The sequence below is a fragment of the Eutrigla gurnardus genome (genome assembly GCF_963514095.1).
Source record: "Eutrigla gurnardus genome assembly, chromosome: 9".
NCBI classification, from domain to species: Eukaryota; Metazoa; Chordata; class Actinopteri; order Perciformes; family Triglidae; genus Eutrigla; species Eutrigla gurnardus.
The window spans coordinates 14,020,939-14,044,283 of NC_139923.1; the positions used below are offsets into that span (position 1 = coordinate 14,020,939).

The window sequence follows — 23,345 nt, forward strand, 5'->3', positions numbered from 1 at the left end:
CTACAGGAAGTCGATCTGGACATTGAAATAAAAAGGAGGACACTACGGAAACTGGATCTTGAAATCCTTAAACTAGAAAGAGAAGTAAGCTATTTCAGAGCACACTTTAAGCATGACTGTATCACAATGTACTAATCACTTTTTTTCTCTCTCTTATCTCTCTCTCCCAAGCTGGGTGATTGACTACAGAAAATACAAACACAATTGTAAGTTGTCCTGTGTATTTATTTCAGTGTTCAAAGGGAAAATCAAATGGCCAAAAGAATGGGCTTCATCCACAAACAAAATCAACTAAAATAATTTCTAATGTACTGTTCCCTGACCAGCCTCCCATTGATGTCATCATGCAGTCCAGCGTTGTCCCAGTCCACTTCTGCTTGCACTGTGGGGGCCCTTTCCTTCCTGAGACAGGCAATGTTGTGCAGAACGGTGCAGGCAACCATTATGTCACATGCCCTGTCTGGTGTGACCCTGAGGTGGTGCAGGCACTGAAAACGGGACTTCAGGAGGCCGAATGTCATTTCAATTCGGGCCCGTGTTCTAGCATGTTCCCGGTTATAGGCCTGCTGTTCTGCTGTCTGTGGGTCCGCAAGGGGAGTAAGTAAGAACGTCTGGCATGCATAGCCCTTGTCTCCCAGCAACACACCTGATATTTCACCTGTGAATATAAAATGTAATCGTTAAAACTATAGCATTGTATACTTTTTGACACTGATGTTTTTAAGGTCTTTTCAATAAAACCCCCCCCAAAAAAGGTCTTTTCAATTTGAAACATATACTTTTACATTTCTCTCCTCCACAATCACTTTATGTCCACAAAACTATTTTTTATTAATGATAAATAAACCTGAAAATGAACTGGATAACACTGACATACTTTTTCATGCCTTTGACGTTAAGCTTGCCATGTAGCACCCTATAATGTAATAATTCCTGAAAATGTAATAACACACTTAACTCAATTGTTAATGTAATAAAACCCAATAATGTAATAACTTCACTAGTAATAAAATATCCTGACTGATATTGTTGCAACAGGAAACATCAAATCGAAAATATTTTTTTGTTATTATTCACCAATTAACCAAGACAGCAGGCGCCACTTAGCAGCCATTAGATAATCAACATAAGGATATTTATATGGGTATGGGTAAATAAAAAAGATCGTCCCCGGCCACCGCCACACAGCCGGTCGTCCCTTGCCTGAATCGTCGTGTCAATCACCGTATCAGACGATTGAAGTCATCATGCTCGACTGGGGTGCAAAGTCCCACGACACTGGGACCTTATTTATACAAGTGTAAAAACGTGACATTTCATGTCGCCATTAGGTGGCGCTCTGATTGTGTGTCAAAATTGTAGTGCAGACACGTTCAGGGGGGGGGGGGCTTTCATCAAGCGTGAGAAGTTTGAACCAGATCGGACAATGGACACTGAAGTTATATCAGTTTAGAGTGTTGCGAAGCATGACATTCATTCGTGTTTGTGGCGTCGTCCTGGCCACGCCCTTTGACTTATGTAAGACCTTCTGATGATTTTTCATCGTTGAGGCCTCTGGAACAGGCTCACAAAGGTTGGTAGTAATCAGAACAACCCTGTAGGAGGAGTTTGTTAAAATATACTGCATGAAAAAGGCGAAAAATCGCTTCAATTTTCATATAAAATGCAAAATGGCTGTCTTCCTGTACATTTTAGGGCATGGGTCCAAGAGGCTGTTTTGTACATCTCTACATGTACTATGTACCTGCTGGCTTCACCTGATAAATAAGTTTATTTAATCACCAGATTACCAGACTGGAAACCATTCAGATGACTTCAGATGTCAGATGAATGCACAAAAATAGAATTTAATAATACACACAAATTGTAACCAAATAGCTCACCGGGTGTCATTTTATCAATTAAAGCACACCACTACTTCATTATCTCAATTTATGTTTGTTGCGTGCAACCAGAATCGGCGCCGTGGCTTAGATGGTTAAAGCGCCTGTCTAGTAAACAGGAGATCCTGGGTTCGAATCCCAGCGGTGCCTTTTCACTGTGCGGACGGTATGGCATGTCACAGATCTGATGCCATGTTCTACATTTCTGGTCAATAACAATAACTGACAAGGTAGCTCATGTAAGTACGTGTTGGTGGGTGTGCTAACTAAACTAATACATGACATTATTGGAAGAATTGTACTACACTGTTGCTGTCCTAAGTCTCATTCTTTTGTTATTATTACTTTAGTATTATTTGTCTATTTGCCATAATGAATTAGCCTATTAATAGTGGAGTTGTAATGATTAATTGATATTATTGAAATATCAGCCACTGACAATTGTTTAGTCATAGTTTCTGATTAATAGCTGCCAATGAGTAATATTTCAATCCTCAATTAAACCTCCGCAAATTAGATTATCTGATTTTAACCTTGTTCAAATAAAACAAGGAAGACATTGTACTGGGTATCGGGAATTTATAATCCCACATTTAAAAAATAAAAAACAATGCACAATTTAATAATTAAATAAAATAATCACCAGGTTAATTGCTCGAAAATCATAATTTCAGCCCTAAAGTACAGTTCCTTTGGAATGTATATTTTCTTTGTAATATTTTGAACAGATTTGGTCCCTTGAGAGCTTTTGTTTTGCTTTCAAAACACTAATATCAAAGTATTCTATACTTTCATAGTTGTCAACTGCTGCTAATTAGCCTAGTACGCAGATGGAGCTGTTAAAAATGAATTTAGACCAAAACTTTGGCAGATAAGAAGAGTGCTCACTGATGATCCTCCATTTTGTCAATATCCCATTTCAAAGACAGTTTACATTGTGAAATACAATTTAATACGCAATGCTAAACAGTGGATGATCTGAAGTGAATACATAATTAATTTATTTAATTATTGAGCCTGTGACTGCCTCCCTTGTTCCTTGTTAGGTAAGTTTCACTAAGATACATTTTCAACCTGAAGCCATTTGTGGTTACACCTCATGACTTCTAATTGCAAACAGAGAGAGAGAGAGAGAGAGAGAGAGAGAGAGAGAGAGAGAGAGAGAGAGAGAGAGAGAGAGAGAGAGAGAGTTACTGGAGGTCAGACCACATTTTCTCATAAAGATTTAAAAATAATATACACTGTTTGCAAGAGTTGGAGGGGACAGACTTATTACTGGCCATTCTTTTACCTGATTTAAAAAAAAATAGATTATTGTATTAACATATGTGTATCTCGGCATTCTGGTATGAAATATATTGTGATTTCAGAATTTTGAGGGAGCTATGCGTGGTCACTCATACACATTTTAAGTCCAAGTAAGTCCAATTTTCACTTGCCTGTAGGAAAGCTATAAATACGTAGCTGGGAAGGTAGCTGGGATTCCCCAGGGTTTCTCACACATAAATAATGTTTTACTTTAGATGACTTTATTGCATCAGGTATTGCCTTCAGTATTGAATGTGTGTATCTGACACCAAATGATAAATATATTAATATAGGGCTACATACTTTGTACTTAACACATGCTCAGATCATGCTTTTGAATGAAGTTCAGTATTACCTCTATTCATAGCTCTGAATGCTGACTAAATAAAAAAAATGCAAATCATAAATTGACCATTGGCTATCAATAATTGTAAAGTAACACTAAGTTTATTATATTCATATGTTTTAAAACACATTTTACATTTTATTTTCTCACATTTTCGTCTTTTCAATACAATTAAATTGTGCTGTTAAACTTGAACGTGAAATGTGATATTCTGTGTATGATTTTTGTGGCGCAGATCCACGCAGAACTACCCGCGACTGCCACCAGAGGGAGCGCGTGTCCTCTAAAAGTAAAGGTTAGTGTGTGTTTTGTGTGAGCGAGAGTTAGAGAGAGAGAGGGAGAGAGAGAATCCGGCTGCTGCCGCTGAGCTCTGCCCGCTCCTGCTGAGGGGAAGAGGAGGAAACATGAGCTCCAGGAAAGGTGCGTATCCCCCAGCCCTCAACTTGACAAAGCTCCCACACTGTCGGATGCATTTAAAATAAAAGGTGTCGAAAGTTACGCCTGTAGCTAACCTACCGGGGCACGCTAAACGACGCCGTGTTGCCAGATTCGGAGCCTTAATGATGTGTGTTTGTTCTCTCCCCCCCATCCCTCCTACACCCTTCCCTGGACTCGGACGTCGGTCATGCCCGTGGTTAAACGTAACCTCAACCCGGCAGTGATGGCCATTCAGGCCAGAAAAAGGAGGCCGAAGGGGAAGAAAGACAGAACGGGTCACCATCGGAGGTAAGCGGGGCGGCGGCAGCGGCGGTTGACGACTGTTCGACGTGCAGTGAGAGTGTAGTGTTTGTTTGCCGGGGTTCGGTTTGTTGGCAGCGGCTCCATCTCCGCGTGACGCCGGCTTTGCTGCCGGTGCGTCGGTGGTTATAGACTGTGCGCACATATGGCACAAAAAAAGGCGTGTGTTTTCAGCACACGAGCGGCTACTCTGGAGTGTGGGGAAGTTGCCATTTACGTGAGGACTCAGACTGGGTATCTGGACGAGGAGGACGCCCACTTGACTTCCTAACGGCGGTTTCCAGCAACGTTTGCATCCATAGTATTCTGCAGTTCTTCACCTGCATGCCATATTTACTATTTTACCACTAATGGCCTCTTTTCTTTTGACTGGGGGATGCAAAATGTGGTGTGACACATGTGACAGCTAATATCATTGCCCCCCCTTTGCAGCAGCGATAAGGAGAAAACACCTCCCATTAGCATTTATTGGGAGCCTCTCACTCTCTGGTGTTTGATTATGTAACTTTGCTTGAATTTGTTGGAGCATTGTTTCCCGATTGTGCGTGTGTGTAGTTGTGTCTTGCAAGGGGAGATGCACGGGGGTTTCGGCGTGATGCCTCCCCCCCCCCCCCCCCCCGCGTGAGTGGCTGCAGCGGACAGGAGTGCAACGCAGTGGCTCTGTAAAGTGCATGCGAATTGGAGTGGGGGGAGTGGGGGCTTATTTCATGGCGTGATGCTATTGGAGCGACGTCACCGGCAGCAAAAAAAAAGCCGTCAATTAGGTGATACCAACGGTGCGGCCACCCCAGGGGCTGCTGGGAACGTGCTGCTAGAAGGTGCTGAGATTCCCAAACACCTGCATATTAAATTCCAGCAAACAGATGTGTGGAACATAAAAAGAGGAACCCATAAAGCATGCGGTAGCTCTGAGGATGTGGCCTTTTGCCCGGTGTATGCTGGGATATACAGTAGGGCTTAACTCCACATAGGGATACGGATTAAGCGGGCATATAAAATGAGTCACAAAATTACTCTTGATTCGAGATTATTCTTAAAGATATCCACGATGAAATAGGGCTGCAACGAGTGACCATTTACACAATTTATTCAATTGCTCATCATGTTGATCGGGAGATTAATCATTTGGTCCAAATATACAATTTGCCATCATGTAAAACAGGGAAAAGCCTCACACTTCAGAAGCAGAAACCATGTATTTATTTGCTGATTAAACAATTAAAACAACGGATCTATTATCAAAAATGTATTTCACCTTCATTTTCTGCCGATCAACTATTTGTCTCAGCTGTACGATGAAATTAATTACATAAGCTCATCATCTAGCAGACGCTTATCTAGGTCTGGGTCACAGTGGCATCAGGGCAAACATGCGCACAAACACACACACACACACACACACACATCTCTCACTCTCTTTCTCTAACAGAGGGTGTCTCTTACACACACTCACTTTAAAAGAAAGAAGTTCCTTTATGAGGATATTAATAATCTTCTTTGATCCAGAGTCATGCCAGGCCTCTGCTGACGTACTTCACACAGCTGAGGCGAGCTTTGTGTTCACAACAAACACACATGTTACACACACCCATTTCCACCACAAATGTAGACTTGTAATGTGTACTCAGGTTCAGTCATTGCATTACTGATACAACTTCCCATGTTTGAAGTCATTCATAGACAGAGATGCACATAAACTCATCAGGCACGCACCCACAAAATATCCCTGACCTGAAGTAGCACCTATCTCTCCTCACCCACGATCCTGTGCCATCTTATCTGCCCTCATTCAGTCTGGCCAACAACAAGGGGAGGAGAGATGTAAAGCTTAGGGGAGCAGGTCATCATAGCATGTAGATGTTGCAGGAAATGATGGGCGAGGGGCGTGGAGTGACATGCAGCTATCACAGCCTTGTAGTTCATGGTCAGGCCACCAGCATTGATGCAAGGAAACTAACTGACAATCCCAGCATGTATGTACACACCTAAACAGTCCTGATGAAGAGATCTCATCAGGCAAAATATGTGAAAATGTCTTTGGGGTGTATCAAGGGTTTGTGGGGCTTTGGACTGCAATCCACCATTTACTGTTTATTATTCAAATATACATGAGATGATTCATATTTCGTCTTCATGTCTGATTGATCATCTGAGTCACAGAAGTGGTGTTTTTGCTCTGCACTTTCCAGAAATCAGTTATTGGTAAATCAGTAAAAGGTGTGTCTACCGCAGCTGTTTTTTGCTTTGATTTTCTTTTGATCAGGTTTTGAATTCCTGTAGATGTTTAGGTCTTTTTGTTGATGGTTGCTTGCTAGCTATCTCATATATATCACATATTGTGCGTTGAGGATTGAGGTTGATTTGGTATTCTCTTTATGCATTATTTGGCAAGCCCTGTCAGTCCAATGAAATATCTCAAAAACTATGGACATTCATGAATCCTTAAGACTTTGGGGATCCCCTTACGTTTCCTGTAGCGTCAGCAGCAGGTTGACATTTTTGGTTTTAACGAAAATAGCTTGATAACTATTTGATGGATTGTCAGGACATTTGCTGAATTCAAGGTCCTTACAGGATAAATTCTACTGACTTTGTATTTGTAGTTGGCGACAATTTTCTAAGATCGTGAACCAGGTGAAAATGGCCTGTAATTATGAACATGTTAGTGTTGTCGTTTTGAGCATGTAAGCGTTTAGCTCAAAGCACATAACGTGCTTAAGTATAACCTCGAAGGACTAGACTTTTTGTCTCGTTTATTAATTGGTGATAGAGAAAAGCAGATCTGAGATGCAATTATATGAGCCTGCATCAGGGAGCTGCTAACATTGTTTTATTGTTTAATCGGACCCACAGGCTGTAAATTTAGGACCCCCACAGTCACTATTAGAGGAAGATAAACAGTTTATATGCAGATGCACTCAGTTGATGACATGTTGAGTTGTTTACATGTTTAATCTGTTATTAGGGGACGGTAGTCAGTCATGGCATAAAATCTGAGTTTTTCAATTTCACTTTTTCAACACAAACACGTGGCATGTTTGTTGCTGATTCACACAGGGGGTAACTGCATAATTTGTCAGTGTCGCTTTCATGCTTAAGATCGTCAGCGCAAGCAGTGGATGAGTCACATGTTGGACAGCAACTGCATGGATCGCTGGGCAGAGCACGTTTGTAAGCGAGCAACCGTTCTATTGGCTTTGCAGCTGCAGAACTGGTCTTCAAAGCCCTTTTACAGCTTTTATAACCTCTGTTCAATGTGCAGTGCCAGCGAAATTCAAAAGCACCAGTTTGAAGTTTGTGCACTTGTGCTTTGGGGATATTTTGTTGGATTCATCGACAAAAATAACACAGTATTGACTGTGTGTGTGTGTGAGAGTGTGTGTGTGTGTAGATGGTCTGTAGGTGGAGTAGTAGGAGATGCATTCAACTTGGTCGTGCCAAAAGAAAATATCCTATTCAGTTTACGTTGATGATACCATCTCTGTTCATCATCCAACATTGCTGTTGTTTTTTGGACGTTAAGGCTATCACCTGCACATCGTTAGCTGATCGTATTCTTATCTCTTATTCTCTTCATTCCATCAACAGATTTGTTGTTCCTTCAGTCTGTCTGATCTGACTGTTGGTATTGTACAATATGCATGTGAGTTAGTGAGTCAATCTGTGTGTGTGTGTGTGTGTGTGTGTGTGTGAAAGAGATACTTCATATGGTGTTGTAATCCTACTAGTGTTGAGCCACCAGAGTGTATAATCCAACAGGTTGAGGAACTAATGCTCAAGATTTAGTTTTGTTAAAAAAGGTTTCCATTCTTGCACCATTCCATATACCAGTCAGTAACTACATGACAAGATGATATCTTTAAGTTGTGGTTCTTTTCTGAATGACATTGCAAAAACCAAAGAGATTCAGTTAACTATCACACAAGATGAAGAAAAGATATTTTGGATACATGTAAGTTGTAAAGTAGTAAGAACTTGCAGTAAAATGAATGCCAGATTGGGTTTATGTAGAAACAGTGTCCCCATTGCTAGTTCTTCCACCAGAGGTCACAAGTTCATTTTCCAACTGTAAAAAAAATCCCATATTGGCCAGGTGATAGTCTGTGGAAATGTTCTGGCCCTATTGACCATATGAAATGCTTTGCTTTATACACAATGAAGGCAGTGACTGAATCAAAAGTCAGCGGGACTGTATTTAAACATGCAAACAACAATGTTAATACTATGTTTAATCTTCAATTCTCACTATGCAGTTTGTTGCATCTCTACCATGCCATATTGTTTTTAGTGGGAATTGTTGAACTAAACATGATTGATTTGCAAGTTGCTGAAGGAGCCACACAAGGCAACAGTTTTTTTTCTGACAGGGTTTGTTTAGTAACAGGTCATCGTTTTTACACCTTCACAGTCATTTTCCTCACATCATCTCTCCTTTTATTGAGTTTTTGCTGTCACTTGAAATAAATGGACCACCATGCCCTTTGTTTATCACATTGCCATAGAAACACTGCCTGTGTGGCTCCAGTAGACCAATCAATTGAATAGCAACCCTTTTCATTGACCTTTGACCTGTCACCAGTTACCAATCTGTAGAAATCCATCCTCTAGTGCAAGTGGATCCAACTGTCCTAGTAAATATCCAACATTTGAGCTGCCTTGTTGAATACAGATCGTAGATGGGTCACATTAGACGACGACAACTCACAGCAGGTTTCAAGAGTCAGAGGCTTTGATGTGAATTGCATCCTAGATTGCATGAATCCGAATCAGCATACCCAAACATGCTGGGGTCGTGATGGTGAAAGATGTATAAAGCGACACCAGTGTAATAGCATTCATTAGTCATAACTTTGCCAGCCAGAGCACTGAGTCTAAATGCTAATATTCTTCTTGGGATATATATCAGTCATCTAGCAGTGCCAGTCGTAGAACTATGGACCTTTCTGCATGAAATGAGCTGCCTCTAACCTGACTAATGTTCCCACACAGTGCACTGTTAGCTGCATTGATTTTCGTCTGGGTTTTGCCCAGCCCATAGTCTTTGATCCAAGTTGAGAATAGGCAGCCGACTGGAACACTGTGCAGAGACGAACTGGGTTTATTCAGCCACGATTGAAATCACATCACAAGAATTTATCAAACTGTTTATACATTATTTGGCAAGCCCTGTCAGTCAGGCTCAAACTGAAGCAGCTAGGAGGCATACGGCACAAACATGACATTTTGGTTTCTCAACATACAGATGTATACAAAATAATAATATTTTACATTAATACTTGTATATATATATACTAACATATTTGGACACTCAGTGTTGTATACCATGAAGATACAGGCTCTATCTTGGGCCCTTTTGTTAATAGATTCTCCATATTTTTAAAGATAAAGTAATACAGTTTATTAAGGCTCGGTTATGCTTCCGCGTAGTGATCACGCAATGGCCACGTAATGGCCACGCAGTTGCTGGGAGACCGTGATGGTTCTGCGTTGGGTTTACGTGTCGAAATGCAATTCAATGCCACACCGGTAAAGGACGCTATGTTTTTTGTAAAGACTGACCGACCGACCGAGACTCTTGACGTATATCGTCGTAGCCTCGTTATGGCCTATTTGTTTACTTTCCGGCTTTAAACATCCACAATTTTTCAGAACTTGGTGTTTTTTTTCTTTGTGCAAAAGCGAGTAGGTGCAAACAATAAAACAAGGTGCAAACAGTAAAAGTAGCCTTTTAAAAGTTTAAATGGCGGTGTTTATGAGTGGAAACCGGATAGCGGTCTCCAGCGGATGTAGTTAGCGGACCAATCACAGCCAATGCTGCTGCGTTGGTGTTGCGTTGGTGTTGCGTTGCGTTGGTGTTGCGTTGCCTCAACGCGCGTCTAGGATTTTTGGGAGGTGCACGTCAGGCCCTTGCGTTGGACGTAAGGGGGGTCCTCAAGGACGTAAGGGGTCCGCAAGCCCCCTTGCGTTGTGTCGACGCGGAAGCATAACTTGGGCTTTAGGTAGCGATAGTGTTGGCACCTTAACCCCTAAGCTCCCAATTGCATTTACATTTTGTTAAATTTTTTTTTTTTTTTCTGAATTAAGAGGTAGATCTAAAGATTGATACCACTCTGAGACCTGTCTATATGAAGCTAGCCTATCTAGCTCTGTCTGAATATAACAAAATCCACCTCTGTGGTTCACCAACAGCACACGACTGCCCTGAAAATCACAAATTGCCACTTTATGCGAAACCAAGCTGCATCCAGCTTGGTTTAGTATTGTTCATTTTGGTCATGGGTCCGCTGTTGTGATTAATGGTCCTTTTATCGATTAGGTAAGAGTAAAGGTTCGCTGTCATTGACATGAATGTATTCCCTTGAGGCTAGTGAGTCCACCCCTGAAGCTGTGGATGAACACCAGTGGCCAGATGTCCTAGTTTAAGGAGTAAGCCATGGTGGCTACCATTTAATCTATTATACAGACGAGAGGAAGAACTCAGAGATTTGATCTTTGGCAAGCAGATTTGTACTGCTCAGCTAATAAAGCTTCTTTCATCAATACTGCAGCCTGACTGGATGGAGCTGATGGCGGGTGCTGAGAGCAGAGCATGTGAGCTGCATGTAGAGAGAGAGAGAGAGAGAGAGAGAGAGAGAGAGAGAGAGGTAGGGAGGAGGGAGGCATGCTGAAAATTACGGAGGTGGACCAAAAGATAAAGAGTGAAAATAAGTGGGAGCAGGACTGAGAGGGTGAAAAGGAGAGTTTGCACTTGTCTGGCCAACCAGCAGCAACAGTAAAGCAGGGGATGGAGAGGGTGAATAAGGAAAGGAGAGAGAGAGGGAATTAGAGGATGCCACAGGGCAGCTGAAGGCAGGAAACCAGATTAGTAAAAACTGCTGCGTTGGACACTCGGGGGGAAAGCATATAAGTCACTGAATGGCAAGCAGCATAATATAGAAGCAGATTCAGGATGTTAAATGTTAATTTACACACAAATATGAGCTAAACAGACTGGTACGGGTCTATGTTTGTTTCAGAGTCACAACCTTTTGAAATGTTTCATTACAAACCAGACCTGCAGGACAACAATTAATGCAGTTTCCTCAACACGGGGCAAGGCACCAGTCATGATTGTATTTTCTTTGTCATGGCCATGAAGACACCGTCCACACCCCCCGTCTATCATGATTGTGAGGCATAATTTATTGTATGGGAGCCTGCAGTGCTAGACTTTATAGTGACATTTGAGCAATTCAAACACGTTTGATGCTGTGTTTATAGCGTACTGTGGATTTGTCAAATTGTAAAAAAAAAAAAAAACACCCTTTAAATGAAACCCAAGTTAGTTCTTAAAACAATGCTAAAATGCTCCAGTGAGGTGATCATTCTCGGTTGGTTCTTCACTATGAGCGACACCTTTCACACTATTTAATCCATAAATTAGTGCACACTTTAATCAGAAGGAAACTTTATAATGCGGCATCGTAATCCATGTATTTTGGTAATGTGAATGAATTCTTAACTGCATATAGGAGGAATTGTTTTCCATCCAAACTGTGAAAATCTGTTCCTGATTTATTTTTCTATAATCCAAATTGGAACAGAATTGAGATTTGTGACCATAGACTCATACTGCCGGATATTGGCTTTGAATTGTAATATGATGTTAGCTGCTTCCTTTGTGGTGTCTGAGTGGGAATGCCAGTATTATTGCTGGTTGACTGGTAGGTGTTAAGTAACTCTTGAAGAGAAGCGTCCAATTTAATCTCACCTTCTCCAGAGCCATTAGCTAGTGAGTTGTGCTGGTTTTATGAGCCACCAGGTTGCCTCTGTCCGGCCTAAGCACTTAACAAGGCTAAAGTTGAGAGTTTTCAGTCAAGCCATCAAGCTGGCCAGCACTATGTTATATGAATCGCCCAGTAGCTTGTTTTAGGGACTCACTGATTTTGCTCCCACTAGTCAAAGTAGACGTTTGTCTATGGTAGTTTGAGCTATTGAAGGATTTTCCACCTGCTTTCCCAGAACGCTGGCCATGAAAGCACAAGAGCTCAGAAAATCTAGTGAATTAAAGGAAGGGGTTTTTCATGTTTGGAGTGTGTGTGTGTGTGTGTGTGTGTGTGTGTGTGTGTGTGTGTGTGTGGGTGTGTGTGTGGTCCAAATGTGATTTGTTCAACAAGGGACAAGAGGTATAAGGACTCACTCCTCTCATGTATTGCATCTGAAGTGTGGTCCAGCTCTGCAGTTGCAGGTCAGTGGGTCATCAGGGGAGGAGGAAGGGAAAACATTAATAGGGCATGTAATTCTGTTACCCTCATAGTCAGAGATGCTGAACACCACACAGTTGCCCTCCACTGCCACCTTCTGGACACTTGCGAAGGAGGAATTCTGCTCATTAAGTTGCATTTCTGATGGATGTTAAATTATGTCAAATTTTCTAATTATTTCTGTCTTTTCTACTTTCAAAAATACGTTTTTGAAGAACATTACTAATAGCTTTGATGTCTATTTTTTTAAAAGAATCCATCTCCTCCCATGACTTCCTAGTTTTTTGTTAATAACTTTTGCACAAACTAAACTACCACCACTGGTTCAAAGTAATTGCTCCTTTTAAAAAATAGGAACAGTTAAACACAATCCCAGGGCATCGTGGAACAGTGAAGATACAAGCTGCAGAAAGCCTATTTTGATGAGTTACCAAGATGCTACTCATGTTATTAGTGTGATTTTATGAATCAGAAACACATTTACCCATCCCCATATGACGAACGGTGCAGAATCGATACTCATTCTAATGGTATCGGATTGCTTGCTGAGAGTGTACATGTGTGTACTTAAGTCCATGCATCTGCTCTATACTATTCAAGGCTGCTGCTGCCATTGTAAACATTGTGTAATTGGCTATGCTGAGCAGTCTGGTGTCCTCGTTTAGCCCTGTATGGAAAATTCTTATTAGAGTCTCATTAGAGTACACGACTCAGAAGCTTCTAGCAATGTAGTCATGAATGGAAAGGTGGTCCAACTACAAGTTGGTCAAACAAGCTAAATCAACCAAAATAATCACAATTACTTTGTTAAAACCAGGGTTGCATCCTATGATGTTCTGTATTATTTTAGTCCAAGGTGACATCATCAAACATCTTGTTTTGTCCACCAATAAATAGATCAACAAACAAATCTAATGTTTCTTCTGCAGTTCTGCTTTTGCACACCTACAGAACATCAGATCATTATAAACTGGCATTAAGCTATAACTATAATCTGTTGAGTGCAATATGTCTCATGCTCCTCCTATTATTACGAGGCATATTTTCCAGTCTGCGTATGTCCTTTTGGCTGCCTTTTTGCTTGAAGGCTGTAATCTCACATTTAGTCTTACAGAGACATTTAACCACCAGTCTATTTCAGTCACATTACAGCAGTACGTCTGCTAAGTGAATTATCACAGTCACTGTGTTGACACTCGCTGGTGACCACAAGCCTGCCTTCTCTCTCACCCCCCCGCTGCAGGACTGTTATCACAGTCCTCTGAAGCTGGAAACACAGGGTGCTCATTGTTGTACGCCCTCAGCTTGCAGCCCAAGACAATTTTCTCTACTTTGACATGCTTCAAGACAGTAGTTATTTTTCTGTTTGTCCTTCTTTGGCCTCCCAATGTGCAGCTTTTTCCTTTTCCTGGGTGTCCTGTATACCATTATGAATGCCTTGTATCAAGTGAAGACTGCATTCTGTGCAGGTTTTTAGTCTCTGGAGTGTATTTCTTATTCTGTTCAATAGATGGTAGCCATGTCCCGGTTTTTAGTCCTGTGATGGAAGAATTCATTATAGGTACTGTTGTCCTCCCTGTTTGTTTAATGCTGGAAATGGCTGAATACCTTGACTTTGGCTTTGTGGTTACTTATTGAAATCAATACTTTTCAGATTATGTGTGCCTTCCATGATGAATGGCCCTGCTGTTGTGATCAATTAACAAATATCTCATTTCACTTTCACTTCTGAATTCTCTTATTTTGTATTTTGAATTTTCACTCCTTTAAAAGTATTTGAGAAGGTAATTAACCTGTTGATTTTCTTTAATGATTTATCACAAAAGTAGGAAGTGAGATTTAGCAAAATCAGATTTTATTTTTTATTTTTTTTAAATCATGCATGGAAATCGAGATGCATCGATAATTGGTTTATAATCGAAACGTTGACCTCTAAATCGTAATCAAATCGTGATGTACCAAGAGATCCCCAACCCATGCAAGGATATACAATAGACTGACCACACAATACCCTTAGCTCAAAGAAGTGGACCTGTCCTCCATTAGTGAAGTAAGAAGGCATTAAAAAACAATATAGAATCCATTTAAACATGTCTGTTATGCCAGGAACAAACAGGACACAATGGCATGACTCAGGAAAACGAGAACAGGTAGTTTAAACTGCCTTTACTTTGCTCGTGAGATCAGTCAGTGAGGTAAACAAGGCAGGCAAGGGTTAGGCAAAAATCAGGGTTCAAGAAAAGAGGGCCATGTTTAAAAACTCTGAGTAAACTGGCAACAAGAGACAGAGATACACGGGGATTAAATACATAGCTTGCAGGGGTTAACTGGACACAGGTGGACACAAAGGAAACTGGTGGGAACACACAGGGCCAGGAAGTGGTACATCTGAAACGAGGTAAGTAACAAAATCAAACAGGAAACACAAAGAGAGAAATCACTATGTGTTATGACTGTGAGTGTTTCACATGTCAGCCTGGTGAAGCAACTGGGGTCAGGGTGCAGGAACAGAGGGCGAAGGTCACTCATTCATCAATTAAACACTCACCACTTAGCTGATGAGTTCTCGCTCACATTCACACACAAACACACACTCACAGGACCAGGTGTTATTACTGGTTCATAATCTCTCTTCTCTCTCTCTCGCTCTCCTCACTCGCTTATTGCACACACACACACACACACACACACACACACACACACACACACACACACACACACACACACACACACACACACACACTTGCTTTAACTTGCAAAGTGCACACATCCAAATATTGCCGTAGAGTGCCTTCCCTGGGTTAATGAAGCACAGAAAGTGCAACCTACTTACCTGTGTATATCTGGATGACTTACGAGCACTCAACACTGACCGGTAACTGTGTGTGTGTGTGTGTGTGTGTGTGTGTGTGTGTGTGTGTGTGTGTGTGTGTGTGTGTGTGTGTGTGTGTGTGTGTGTGTGTGTGTGTGTGTGTGTGTGTGTGTGTGTGTGAGGGGGCAGGATTATGCCTTTTTACGCTTAAGTGGAAGAAAGCAGAGTGATGGGACATGAGTAAGAGATAAAGACTGGAGTGGTTCAAGGCAAAGACCAGGAGCAAGTTTAAATGTCCCAATGTCCGGTGTTCGGACTTTTTAAGGAAAAGCACTGGTGTAATTGATACCATGTGAGTCAGCAGGTTAGACCACTGACATGGTTTACTATGACTAGGAATGGGACGATATAGGATAAGTTGACCTTGGTGAATTTTGAATCGGGATAATCGTAAATATCGTCCACAATTTACTTGAAAAAGCTAGATTGCTATGATGGTAGACAGCCTAATACAGGCTAGAAATCCCCAATTTATGCAGGGAGACATTATTTGATTGTTTTTCAGTAAAAAGGATGTTCACTAAAAATAGACTTTATTACAGTATTATAGACTTATCTGTGACGCAAAACAGTTTTTGTTTCCTGTGTGTAAAGTGTAACCAATATGATGTAGTGCCACTTTAAGAGTTTTAAGCATATTTTGAGTATAATCGTGATGAGAAATTTTAATTTCATCCCATGACTAACTGGGACACTGAATCACTCTTGCAACCAATACATGATCCAATAACCACTAAATGTTATCTAATATGGGCCCCTTTTTAATAGATTGAACCGCAAACTGCCCTCAAGTTAGATTTTAATGTATTTAAATGTTATTGTTTCATGTCGGCTATGATTCTTGTAATTGTTTCAAGTTACTTGATTTGTCACTTGATTGTTGGCGGTCTGGTTCTAGACGTTTTGTTCTTGTATACTGGTTGTGTGGTTGTCTTACTTTTTTCTCAGCGATTCCTTGGAAACGATCTCTTTGAGTGATTCTTCCTGATTAAATACAGCTCAATGAGGAGAGAGAACTTTTTTTCCTGCTAAAACAGTTAATCTGTGTAAGGTTAAACTGTTAAATAATCTATATATCTGACTTGGCTCAAAACTAAACTATTCTGCAATTAGAAGTACCAGTACTGAAACTGTATACTTCTTTACATCCTTGAATTGTATATGTATTTATACCCAATTTAATGATTCTATGCTCACATTACATTGTATTGTGTTACATCCAGTATCCACAGGCTATGTCATGCAGTCTGAACTGCAGAGTCCCACTGGCGAATGTGCTCCATCCATATGGAAGTATGTAGCAAAGAAAATGACCTGAGGCTATCAGTATGTCAATCAATCTGGACACTCTAAACACACACACACACACACACACACACACACACACACACACACACACACACACACACACACACACACACACAATTTAAGATAAACTACTTTGTGTGTATATAAATGTGTGTGCTTTTCTGTCTCTCCACATGGGGGCGGTGTTTTCTCTGCAGACGGTAACAACAAGGCAGCTGACACAAAGAGCAGCGTCACTGTTAAAGTGGAAGCATCTTACTTATCTGTGTTAGCATGTACACACACACACACACACACACACACACACACACACACACACACACACACACAGGTCCAATTGGAAATTGCTCCTGGACAAACAGTAAAATCATACAGACAAATGCAGTTACAATGGTGTGTTTGTGTGCGTGTGTGCGTGTGTGCGTGTGTGTGTGTGTGCGTGTGCGTGTGTATGTGTATGTGTGTGTGTGTGTGTGTGCGTGTGTGTGTGTGTGTGTGTGTGTATGTGTTTGCATGCATAAACCCCTTCTCTCTCCCCAGCATCCACCAGGCAGTGAGGAGAAGTAGGCCGCTTAAAGATAGCTCCCGGCAGCCTCAATACTGGCTCCCAAAATATATCTGCTCATGAGAGTCATCATCTCTTTCCCTCCCCCATCTTTCTTAGACTCGTTTTGCTCCTTCTCTTTCTGAAAATAGAACGAGAATATGCCTTTGAATTTGCAAATTGACACCCTCGGTGAATAGATGTGTATGTACGTATGTATGTGTGTACAGCTGTAAGCATGTGTGAGTGTGAGTGCATGTTCTCTTCACATGAATGAGATCTTCCATTTGTGGGGAAATTTCAAGTTTCACTTTTATCACAAAATCAAGACACAGAATCCATCTTGGAATGGTACATTGAGGAACTTTGGAGAAAGTATCAAACAGAAAAACACTCAAAAAAATGTACCAGGGATCCATATTTAATAATACTTAAATGATGCATTGATTAATGACTTAATAAAATTGTTACGGCTAAAAGATTATTCCAGCAAAAATTAAAATCATGGCCCTGATGCTTTCTGTCATTGAGTTTTATAATACTCTTTTTTACATGATCCAAAACATGGAGGTCAGATAAATGAGCGGAGGATGTAAACTGGCGTTTTTTGAGACGTTTTTCATGTGTTACATCCAATTGGTGCTGAGATATGCTCAACCCCCTCCCCCACCCACTGTGACCCTGAAAAATGGTGATGGGTAATATATAAATGAGTAAAATGTGGACTGTGCCCTTTCATATTAGCTCAATATTCCTCCTGCTGCCTGGATGCGCTGAGACCCAGTGTGTACTTTACCCCCATTGGCCCACATCCACAGAGAACGAGGACAATAGTTTGGCTCAGAGACATGTGTGCCTAATGTAGTCCTTTTATGCAGGAAAGTGGAACTGTATGGAGATCGGAGAGAATGGGGATCATTGTGTTCCTTTTTTCTTTCCGTCTTTCATGCATGTGTGCTCCATGTTTGCACTATTATTATGAAACCATACAACGCTTGGTAATTATTCAGTATTATTCTAGATTTTTATTGGAATTGTTATCGTTGCCCAACATTTTTGTAGTTAAAATAAATAATTTCACCCTAAATTAATTTCATAAATAACAAAAAATATATTATTGAGTTTTCCCATTTACATGTGTTTTGTCTGTTGTTTGTATGTAATGCATAAGGCTTAGTGTTCATATATATATATTGTTTCTTTTCTGGCAGAATAAAACTGGGAGCTTGTTCCTGAAATGTTCAGTGATTTTAAAGTAGAAGTGCTCGTAGTGGCAAGATGCGAGATGTAGCACAGTCACACAATAATGGATTGGCAGAATCTATGCAACTGAATTAATTGATGTAACAATACTGCATATCCTATATGGTGAGGTTTTATGGTATACTTTTTACAATAACCACATCATTTCTGACATGTAATGTAATGTTTGTAGCATAACGTTGCATGTGGAAATGAATGGCTCTTAATGAATGGCTCTTTATACGTTACCGGGACAACAAAGTATGTTTTTTCTCCTCTTTTGTAGGCTACTCACTATCAGTCCAACTGCTATTGTATGGAGGTAGAAGAAAAGACACTCTCTTTAAATTCATTGTCTTAGTAATCTTTACGTTGTTCAACAAAATGGGCACTATGTTGTGAGACAAAATGGATCCACCAATCAATATCCATGTCTATTATTGTTCGACAGTATGAATAATGTAATTTTAATGTAATTATGGCATTCGGTATGATGGGGCTGCACGGTGGTGTATAGGCCTGCACGATATGAGGAAAATCTGCGATGTGCGATACCATTGTTCAATATTGCGATGAGATATGACTTGCGATAAATAAACAAATATTGAAGTGTGCATATTAGCTATACAGTTCCTGTCTTTCTGCTATAATAGGTACACTCAGTGTTTCCCCTAGAATTTTTTTCAGGCCCGGTGGTACCCGCCGAAAAAACCCTATACAGACGAGACGCGTGGGATGGTGTATTGGTGCAGTTGGATTAAGTCAGGTGGCACAGCAAGCAGTCTGCAATTCTGCAATTATTATATTTGCATTCAACATTTTTGTTCAACCAGAGTGTATTCAAGGTTTTCAAGGATTCAAGGAGAGAGTGACTTATTAAGGTGCCAGTTGATTATTATCCAAAGGAAATTATCCAAAATTAGGGGCTGGAATAATATGTCTGGAAAATGAGGAGCATCACATTAATAGCTACAGATACTGTAAAACACTACAACGACATGAGTGCATATATTGTCTTATTTTATCAAGTAAAATATAAGTTATAGGTTTACTCAACAGCCTAATAGTTTATAGAAATTCAGGTAGAAATAGGTTAACTCAGAGTTCCACAGCTTATCAAAAACAATCCTTATTTTATTAACATAGGCTGCCTAAGGGCGCGATCAGTAGCGTGCCTCGGCACGATTGCCCCAGGGGGGTCCCCCGCGGCTTTGCATTCACACTGCTCCAGCCCAAACGGGCTTTGGCCCGTTAGCCCGGTTGTACATACGTCATCACATCCTAATACTACACACACATGGCTTGATGTTGTTTTTAAGGAGCGCCGTCTCTGCATATATTTATATTAAACACTCGACCTGCATCAGCGAATGTGCGCACGAGCGGATCTGTGCGAGCAGGCAGCGCGAGGAAAGCGGATTTTGGACGGAGAAACACAGCGGCATTTTTCTTATAAATGCACCGGTCCGGTTCCGGTACCGGTCCGGTCCCGCTCACACCACGAGTCTAAAGAGTGCAACAGCTTGTCAAAATACAGTGTCAACTCCGTGTTTTCAAAGTAGAAAGCGACATCGTGGTGGTTTAACGAGGCGGAACGGCATCAGAACAACATCAAGCGTGTAAAGTACACGAAAAACGTAGCGGGAGCGCGCGGCGAGGATTGTTGCGGCCGCGCATCTTGCGGAGCAAGTCTACTGTGCTGCGCGGAGGCGCTCCTAATGTAAATGATTATTGATTTATGAATTAATTGATAGGTAGCTTATTTTTGGAGTATTGATTTATTTTTTTTGGCCTGTACAATGGTAGGGGAAACACTGGTTGTGTTGCAGGTGGTGATGGAGGTTTGTTGTGTTTCCTCTGGAAGTTGCCACAGCTGTTCGGCATGTTTTACACAGTACCTGTGTTTGTAACACGTCGTCGCTACGGAATCCAAAATAACTCCAAATTGCAGAAGTGCAGTTCTTTTTCACCACAAGGTCTTCGTCAACCACATTTTCCTCGCTATTCTCTCCTTTCTCCGCCATCGTGTTACATAGCCTCGCAGTCGCCACAAAATTAACACCAATTAATTTGAGGGTGGCTCTGGAACACATAGGACCCGGGGGAACATAGGACCCGGGGACGCTGCCGGCGCCGACGGCTAGCTGTTGCTTCATCTGATTGGCCAAATGGTGTGAATGCATGGCGCATGTAAATAAAATGATTTTTATTCATCGCGTTTCAGGCATCTTTTGCGATGTGTTAACCGCGCATGTTCATATCGCGATGACGATGAAAATACGATTTATCGGTCAGCCCTAGTGGTGTAGTGGGTAGCACTGTCACCTCACAGCCAGAGGGTCCGGCGTTCGATTCCATACTGACTTATCATTTGAATAATCACTGTGTTTCCCCTGTATGCTACCTGCACGGCTCGTCAGTCACATTAACCTCAGGGTGCCCTTTCAACCCCCGCTGTGTATTTTCACACACACACACACACACACACACACACACACACACACACACACACACACACACACACACACACACACATATATAGATAGATACATAGATACATACATACATAGAGATGCGCACGCAGAGACTCAAACCCACACACTAATATTGAGGTCAGATTGAGAGATAGACAGACCCCCCATCATGGCACACCCTCCGGCGACCTCTCTGTGAGCTGTTCGCTCATGTAAAAGAAGATTCCATCTGCCCAGAGAGATGGCGAGAAAATAGAGAAGGATGGGGATGGAGGCAGAAAAGGATGAGACACACACACAAGTATACATATATATATATATATATATATACAGTAACCAGCACCCAAAAATGACAGAGGTGTAAATGGGGTTTAGAAGGGTGGATGTCAGATCAACAAATTTGATGAAGCAAGGCAGATCTGTGCAGCGTTGCCCTGAGATACAGGATGTCGTAATAAGGCAATTGGGAGAGGGAGAGCGAGAGAGAGAGAGGGAGAGAGAGAGGGAGGGTTAATTCGGAGGGGAAAGGCGGGGGAGGAGATTGTGCCTCAAGGTGAAAAACATTCATTTTCCTGTTGCTGTGACAAGCCAACACCCCTCTGCCTGTGCAGAAATTGGAACGTTCCAGCTCGCTCTGGGCTCTGTTGTTGTGCAGAGCTGCAGAAGGCCTGATCGAGCCAGCTAGACAGAGAGAGGAGGAAGGGAGGGATACGTAGACAGAGACGCACTGTGGATCTAGAGCTTGTGTATTCAGTTCATCACCCAGATCAACCAGCGACGCCAAAGAGGGAGGAGACAAAGGGACGAGGAAGCCAAAAAGGAGCTGCAGGGGAAGCAGGGAAAGTGAAAGAGAGGCAAGGTGAAAGCGGAGAAGGAAGGAAGGAAGGAAGGAAAGGGAGGGAGGAAGGAGGCTGGGTCATGAGGAGGGGCGCCTGACTGACATTGCTGCTCCCGCTATCAGCTCGCACTCAAACACACCGATGTAGGTAGACACACACACACGCACACACACACACACACGCACACACACATTAAGCCAGATTGTGCACTGCACAGTCGCTGCTCTTTTTTATCCTTTTGCGGAGCCTTGTCCTCCATCCTTTCTTCTCCTCTGAGCGAGAGGACAAGAGAGACAGAGAGAGGAGGAAGAGGAGGAGGGAAAAGGACGAGAAAGGGGAGGAGGAGGAGGGGAGGCAGTAACCCTCTCCTCTTCTTTACTCAGACACACAGCACAGAGAGAGGGTGAGAAGAGTAAAAAAAAAAAAAAAGGGAAAGCTGCTTTCTGTTCTATTTCGCCATCTCCTCTGGTCCCTCGGCCAGCGAGCGGCTAACAGGCACCGCTCATGTCCGTGAACTCGGAGAAATCCTCGTCCCCCGAAAGGTAACACCACCTCCTCCTTCTTCCCTCTGTCCTATCTATCATTTCATCCCCCATATGAAATGATAGATAGAGCTGCATGCGTTTATTTCTGTCTGCTAATTTGTATTCTCCCCCCCAACCCCCTCAGCACCTCCATGTTTTCCATCCCATACTCCTGTCTGTGTATCCTAAGCTGGTTTCTTCTATTGTCTGGGTCACAGCAGTCTGACCGTAGCAAAGGGAAAAAACGCAGTACTTCATTGTTGCACGGTGCTGTAATGTTTCAGTGGGCTGCTTAAGCATCCTTACACACATACATATACAGTACACACACTTAAACCGCATCTTAAAACATCATCCCTTTCACACACTTCTACACACGATACACACTCGACCTTCTCTGGCCACAATATCTATGACAACAACAACAACACGTACACACAAACTGTCCCTTTATTGCACTGGAGCACAGAGCTTACACAGCAAGAGTGTCAACACACGTCAACATTAGCACGGCCGACGGCAGAGGCAGTAGTGCATCTCAGCAGCGATGCAAGACAACAGCTCGCCACATGACGCACCTCAGTGCATAGCATTACTGAACAAAGGCACCTCTGAATGCCACACAACTTTCATACGACAGCTTCAATTAGTTGTAACATATCTTGACCAGCTGGTATTAAGCATGAATAGCAGATTTACATGGCGTCGTCATTCACATGGAACACTGTATCTAATTGAGAAAACATACAAAGACACACACACACACCAGCATTTAAAATTGTCTCGACAGATTCTTTCCAAAACATGATGAGCACATGTATCTATGCTAGCCATGGTTCAGAAGCCATTCCACCCTTGTTATTCAATTGAGATTAAAGGCCTCTTAAATCATTTGTACATATTCATGTCTAATGAGACTCTCGAGCAGTCTTACAAGATCAAAGTGAGCTCTATTTTATTTCTTACAGGGCTGCTTGGATGATCCTCATTTGAAACATCTCTGTTGTTGTAGAGGCTCATAGTT

At 41.8% G+C, this 23,345-nt stretch overlaps 1 protein-coding gene across 8 annotated transcripts in view; it reads left to right on the forward strand.

Moving 5' to 3' along the window:
• Positions 1–3,881: 3,881 nt before the first annotated feature.
• srpk2 (SRSF protein kinase 2) overlaps positions 3,882–23,345 on the forward strand; it is a gene marked incomplete at its 5' end in the record, with an annotated part of 59,663 nt that continues 40,199 nt past the window's right edge. For 4 of the 8 annotated variants that reach the window (XM_084018250.1, XM_084018249.1, XM_084018254.1 and 1 more), the window contains 2 exons: positions 3,882–3,957; positions 4,197–4,263. In XM_084018250.1, the coding sequence (XP_083874376.1) occupies positions 3,942–3,957; positions 4,197–4,263 (83 nt within the window). Of the gene's footprint in view, positions 3,958–4,162; positions 4,264–22,095; positions 22,340–23,345 lie in introns of those variants that run through there. The other 4 variants (XM_084018252.1, XM_084018255.1, XM_084018253.1 and 1 more) reach the window with 2 other exon arrangements.